Source organism: Podarcis raffonei, chromosome 5 (genome assembly GCF_027172205.1).
Source record: "Podarcis raffonei isolate rPodRaf1 chromosome 5, rPodRaf1.pri, whole genome shotgun sequence".
NCBI classification, from domain to species: domain Eukaryota; kingdom Metazoa; phylum Chordata; class Lepidosauria; order Squamata; family Lacertidae; genus Podarcis; species Podarcis raffonei.
The window spans coordinates 57,971,641-57,978,640 of record NC_070606.1 but is presented as its reverse complement, the minus strand read 5'-3'; the positions used below and the strand labels follow the sequence as shown (position 1 = coordinate 57,978,640).

The 7,000-nt window shown below is 43.0% G+C and overlaps 1 protein-coding gene across 8 annotated transcripts in view; it reads right to left on the bottom strand.

The window, feature by feature from the left end:
* Positions 1 to 570: 570 nt before the first annotated feature.
* Positions 571 to 7,000, bottom strand: part of C5H10orf95 (chromosome 5 C10orf95 homolog) — a 17,161-nt gene continuing 10,731 nt past the window's right edge. For 7 of the 8 annotated variants that reach the window (XM_053389367.1, XM_053389368.1, XM_053389372.1 and 4 more), the window contains one exon: positions 571 to 2,048. In XM_053389367.1, the coding sequence (XP_053245342.1) occupies positions 1,333 to 1,980 (648 nt within the window). In that variant the 5' untranslated portion in view covers positions 1,981 to 2,048 and the 3' untranslated portion in view covers positions 571 to 1,332. Of the gene's footprint in view, positions 2,049 to 3,542; positions 3,848 to 7,000 lie in introns of those variants that run through there. The other variant, XM_053389369.1, reaches the window with a different exon arrangement.

Below are 7,000 nucleotides of genomic sequence, written 5' to 3'. Positions count from 1 at the left end.
TTCCCATGTTCCACTGAATTTAACTTTGATCCTTACAATTGTCACTTCAATCTTATACATGGCCTGAAGGAAAAGCTTGGCCACCCCAATATTGTCCCAACAGCTTGCATGGACCCATATGCCTAATCAAACAGGGTATATTTAGTAAAATTCAGTCTTTAGGCATTTCTCTTTTCATACAGCACCATGAACAGTTATCAGGCACCCATCCTTCTGCACCATGAAGCTTACAGAGCTTTCCCATCTGCTCTAAGATAAGTACGTACAGTCGCATTAGGGAGGAACTCAAAAGATTAGTGCATGGATCAAAGTCATAATATTATTATTTGTATTTTACAACTATACCCGTCCTCTTGTTCATTCCTGAACTCTGTGTACTTCTTGAAACTAGCAGAAGAGATCTTATGCTATACTGTGCTGTACTACAACATCTGCACTTCAGTTTGGTGATAAGACAGGAATTATTTCCTTCTTTAAAGCATGAAGATACCCTACAAATAAACAATACTATTTATGTCAAACAGTCATTTCCACCCTACTTACAATAAGTTATCACAAAGAAATGTTCACACAGTAAAACATGCTGTTTTCCTTTATTTAAAATGCTCTATGTCTTGCATATATACAAAGTGCAACTTGATGACCAAGCAGAACTCTTTACAGTTGTTCATCTCACTAGGAAAGAATCACAAATGGCATAAAACATATTACAGAAGGTGGAATTCACAATAAGTTTGTCTGTGCTGCTGTTAAAAATAAAGGTACTCTGATCCTATTTATGTATGTTGTGTGTCCACTGTCATAGCGTGACCAGATTCTCAGTATACCATCACCTTGTACTGTGACCTCGGGTTCAGTTTCTGAATAATTCCATAGTGAACTCTATGGACATTTACTTAAAGTAGCCAATGTTTGGCCAGGGGTGGGGGAAGGAAAGAAAAAAAAAGAGATCCCTCCAACAATGAGGGGGGCAGGAAGAATTTATGGTGCAAAATGGTAATGTACTACTAGGAAGGTAATGTGCCAGAAATCCATAGTCAGTTTTTATACGTAGGTTTTTGGTTGATCCAATTGAAAGGCTTCACTACTGGCATTCATTTGGAATCACTCAAAAAAAGAGCAGGGGTTGACAAAATGAGCAACATCTTCCTATTAGCACAAGAGAAAAGTATGTGTGCATATTAGTGAGTATACAACAGCTACTAAGAAAGTTATTGGAACCTATAAAAATGTCACAGAAAAATCTCTTTCGGATTTCAGTATCATTGCCGCCAGATCTTAGGTCTAAACAGAGGGATACATGTTCAGTCAGTATTATTTGAACCACTTTCATTATCTCTTTGATTTCTTTTTCTTCTTCCTATTGCGGTCTTCACTGCTGTCCTCAGCTTCACTAGCAGTTGGGGTGGGTTCGTTTCGGATGATTCTCTTCTCCACCCTGTATTCTTGTTCTCCAACTCTAGGGTCCCCTTTCACAATAAATTCCCCACTGTGGTATGTTATGGTAACATCCGTCCTTGGATAGGTGCCATAGACCCTTCTGAGATCGTCTTTCACGAATTCCGGCAAGTCCCTCCTAGGTCCCACAATCCTCTCAAGCTTACCCCAATGGAGCTCTCCTCTCAAGGTGAATCCCTCAGGCCACACATCCCAGCCTGGTCTTTGGTAGGCTGCATAAGGAGGATAGTTAGCATAGGGGTTGTACAGAGGAAGAGGGCTCACTTGGGGGTAGTACCAGAAAGGGTAAGGATAGAAGTAAGGATTTGCACCATGGATGTGATGGTACTCCACTTGGTTTGCTGGATTTATGTTGTAACCATTGTTATTGTCCATAATCACAGCAAGAGGCCTGTTGTAGAAGTTGTGCATCTGGACTGGAGGGATCATGGGGGCGTGTGCAGTGTCTGATGGTCGACTTGGCCCAAGAGGCAGATAGTTATAAGGCAAGGTCTGCATCATAGTTGGATAGTACAGAGCCATACTGGGAGAAGGCGCATACAATTTCTTCTCAAGCAAGCATCACTTTCTCACATCTGGTTTCTGCCAAGCTGTTGAGACAAATATAAGAGGTGCTGAACTGTGGCAAAGGCAAATGTGCACAAGCTGATTCATTACAAAAGTTTACCACTGCTTGTGGTAAAGCTACATATTTAGCTACACACTTTCATTATCTGTCTTCATGGGCCTGCAGAAGCTAAGTCAAACTGTGAGAGGCTTGCTGTTCTTTTAAGAGTGTGATGCATACCAGGATTTATCACATGCCTGGCCACACAAGACAAACACACACTTCTTAGAAACAGAGCTTTCACAATAGCATGTGCCTTAAACAATATACTATAATACTTAAGTGGCTTTGGAACCCGTTGGGACAAGCCTTGCCGACCCATAATGGTCTTGCCGGCTAAGCAGAAACTAGCAAGCTTCACCCCCCCCCCACAGAGTTTTATAAAGCTGTCTATTTACACTCTCCTGCTTTGCCAGGATACAGAGATTGCTGCAAGGCAATTCAAATACATACTTCATTTTATGCACATCAGAGAACGTGATTTGAAAAGTATTTCCAGGCCTTAATAAATTGAGCCAGGACAAGACAAGTAATTATCTGGGTGTCTGCCAAAGTGTTCTACTACCACTAAAAACTGTTTTATTTCTAGATTTATTTATAGGCTGCCTTTAGGGCAGGCACCCCCCCCCAACCTTCGGCCCTCCAAAATTAAAGTTTTGGACTTCAATTCCCATCATCCCTGACCACTGGTCCTGTTGGGATCATGGGAGTTGTAGGCCAAAACATCTGGAGGGCTGCAGGTTGAGGATGCTTGCTTTAGGGACACAGTCCACCCAAGGCCAGTTTAGCATTCATAAACACACTATAATTCAAAAACAATTTTTATAGCAAAATATTTAAGAACATAGGTCAATCAAAATGATCAGCAAAATAAATTCCAAGAACATATAAATACTTTCTATTATCAAACAGTTTTCTAAAATAACAGTCTTGATGAAGCAGCAGCAGCCCAAAATAAAGCCCACTTAAAAATTTGAAGAATTTGTCCATTCCTTGTCTCTTTGGGGAGAACTTCCATAACATCAAGGTCACTGCAATAATATATCACCCTGCAAAGAGAACCCTTATAGCTTCTCCATTTGGATGTAGCAAATGAGAACCAACTCCATCTCCTGGTACTAACAAGGATGACCATCAGAAGTTGAGGAGGAGCTGCTGCTGCTGCCATAGATCTGCCTCTGGATTACGACAGCCAAATGAGGACAGCTATAACGTTTCTGCCCCTCTCATTGTCCACAATGTTATTTTACATCAAGGAGAAAAGATACCTTTTCAGCTAATTAGATATCAAAAGCCAGTCACTTCCAATATGAAAATCAAACAGATTTGAACAGACCTAAGACCTGAAGCCTATACATTTGCCTGATTGTTTACTCAACTTTTCACCTGCTCCAAGATCCTATAAATCTAACCCTCAACAACATGCTCCGATTTCTTCTCTCTCTCTCTCTTATCACATATGCCGTCTCCCTCCTACCTGATAATTCCACCTCGGTCTACAAAATTTACAAAGTATTCAAAGTCTGTGCCCTTTAAGTTTCCTAGGAAGGAGTAGGAAGAAGGGATTCCATGAGACTGAAGCCAGTTACAGTGCTAGCAACTCCTGGGGTGGCACACCAGCAATTGCTGAACATTTAGTTTCTCTGGCACAGCCCGGGAGGTAGGCAAGGAAACATAATTAGCTGCCTCTATAGTCCTCAACGGTTCTCTCCCCTCAAGCTCAGATTTCAAGCTTTGTTGTTGGGAGAAAAGAACACAGAAATGGATAGCAACCAGGTGCAGACACTTGAATGAGGGGGAAGAAACCCAGCTGGGAGAGTCTCAAGGGCTCCACTTACCCTTGCTTTTTTTCTTAGCAGAAGCTTGGTCCCTTGCTGTAGGGATTCAGGCACAACTCTTCCGAAGAAGAGGCAAGCTCTATGGTAGTAACCACTGCTCCTAGCACCGACCAACTCAGGCCATGTTCCAAGGAAGAATGGTTTCTAGGCAGACAGCAACAGGCACAGGTATGACGCATAAATTCAGGTAAGAAGCATAGGGTCAGCCTCCTCCCCTATCTATGGCTGTGCATACCTTTGTGGCTTAAAATGCAGTCATAGAATCATAGAATCATAGAGTTGGAAGAGACCACAAGGGCCATTGAGTCCAACCCCCTGCCAAGCAGGAAACACCATCAGAGCACTCCTGACATATGGTTGTCAAGCCTCTGCTTAAAGACCTCCAAAGAAGGAGACTCCACCACATTCCTTGGCAGCAAATTCCACTGTCGAACAGCTCTTACTGTCAGGAAGTTTTTCCTAATGTTTAGGTGGAATCTTCTTTCTTGTAGTTTGGATCCATTGCTCCGTGTCCACTTCTCTGGAGCAGCAGAAAACAACCTTTCTCCCTCCTCTATGTGACATCCTTTTATATATTTGAACATGGCTATCATATCACCCCTTAACCTCCTCTTCTCCAGGCTAAACATGCCCAGCTCCCTTAGCCGTTCCTCATAAGGCATCGTTTCCAGGCCTTTGACCATTTTGGTTGCCCTCCTCTGGACACGTTCCAGTTTGTCAGTGTCCTTCTTGAACTGTGGTGCCCAGAACTGGACACAGTACTCCAGGTGAGGTCTGACCAGAGCAGAATACAGTGGCACTATTACTTCCCTTGATCTAGATGCTATACTCCTATTGATGCAGCCCAGAATTGCATTGGCTTTTTTAGCTGCCGCGTCACACTGTTGGCTCATGTCAAGTTTGTGGTCAACCAAGACTCCTAGATCCTTTTCACATGTACTGCTCTCAAGCCAGGTGTCACCCATCTTGTATCTGTGCCTCTCATTTTTTTTTGCCCAAGTGCAATACTTTACATTTCTCCCTGTTAAAATTCATCTTGTTTGTTTTGGCCCAGTTCTCTAATCTGTCAAGGTCGTTTTGAAGTGTGATCCTGTCCTCTGGGGTGTTAGCCACCCCTCCCAGTTTGGTGCCATCTGCAAATTTGATCAGGATGCCCTTGAGTCCATCATCCAAGTCGTTGATAAAGATGTTGAATAAGACCGGGCCCAAGACAGAACCCTGTGGCACCCCACTAGTCACTCTTCTCCAGGATGAAGAGGAACCATTGATGAGCACCCTTTGGGTTCGGTCAGTCAGCCAGTTACAAATCCACTGAGTGGTAGCATAGTCAAGACCGCATTTTACCAGCTTCTTTACAAGAATATCATGGGGCACCTTGTCAAATGCCTTGCTGAAATCAAGGTAGGCTACATCCACTGCGTTCCCTTCATCTACCAGGCTTGTAATTCTGTCAAAAAATGAGATCAGGTTAGTCTGACATGACTTATTTTTCAGAAATCCATGCTGACTATTGGTGATCACAGCATTCCTTTCTAGGTGCTCACAGACTGTTTGCTTAATGATCTGCTCCAGAATCTTCCCTGGTATTGATGTCAGACTGACTGGGCGGTAATTATTTGGGTCCTCTCTTTTCCCCTTTTTGAAAATAGGGACAACATTTGCCCTCCTCCAGTCTGCCGGGACTTCGCCTGTTTTCCAGGAATTCTCAAAGATGACTGCCAGTGGTTCTGAAATCACATCTGCCAGTTCTTTTAATACTCTTGGATGCAGTTCATCTGGCCCTGGAGACTTGAATACATCTAGACTAGCCAAGTATTCTTGTACTATCTCCTTAGTTATTCTGGGCTGTGTTTCCTCTGCTGAATCATTTGCTCCAAATTCTTCAGGTCGGGCATTGTTTTCTTTATCGGAGAAGACTGAGGCAAAGAAGGCATTGAGGAGTTCAGCCCTTTCTGTGTCCCGTTTGCATTTCACCATCTTCTCCTCTGAGTGACCCCACTGTTTCTTTGTTCTTCCTTTTGCTACGAACATACCCATAAAAGCCTTTTTTGTTGCTTTTAACCTCTCTAGCAAGCCTGAGTTCATTCTGTGCTTTAGCTTTTCTGACTTTGTGTCTACACGTGCTGGCTATTTGTTTGAATTCCTCTTTGGTGGTTTCCCCCTTTTCCATTTTTTGTACACATCCTTTTTTAATCTTAACTCAGTTAAAAGTTCTTTAGATAGCCACCCTGGCTTCTTTAGGCACCTTCCATGTTTCCATCTCATTGGTATTGCCTGAAGTTGTGCTTTTACTATCTCCCTCTTAACAAACTCCCAGCCATCATGAACTCCCTTTCCTTTTAGTATTACTGTCCATGGGATCTCACCCAGCACTTCCCTAAGTTTTATGAAGTCGGCTTTCTTAAAGTCGAGAAATTGAGTCCTAGTATGCTTGGCTGCTCCTTTCCGCTGTATAGTAAACTTCAGAAGAGCATGATCACTCGCGCCTAATGATCCTTCCACTTCTACCCCACTAACCAGGTCATCAACATTGGTTAGGACCAGATCTAAAATGGCTGTTCCTCTTGTTGCTTCTCCCACTTTCTGGACAATGAAGTTGTCTGCAAGGCCAGTGAGGAATCTGTTTGACCTTGTGCTCTTGGCTGAGTTTGACATCCAACAAATATCCGGGTAATTGAAGTCCCCCATTACTACTATCTCCCTTCCTTTTGCATGCTTGGCCATCTGTTCCAGGAAGGCATCATCTATGTCCTCCGTTTGGCTTGGGGATCTATAGTAAACTCCCACAATGAGGTCACTGTTATTCGTCTCTCCCTTAATTTTGACCCAAATGCTCTCACTTTGGCTTTGAGGTTCTAAATCTTGGATCTCTTCACAGGTATACACATCCCTGACATATAACGCCACTCCTCCTCCTTTCTTGTCTGGTCTGTTTCTCTGAAATAGATTGTATCCCTCCATTATTACATTCCAATCGTGGGACTTATCCCACCAGGTTTCAGTGATGCCTATTATGTCATATTTAGTTTGCTGTACCAAGAGCTCAAGCTCATCTTGTTTATTTCCCATGCTTTGCGCATTAGTGTACAGACATTGA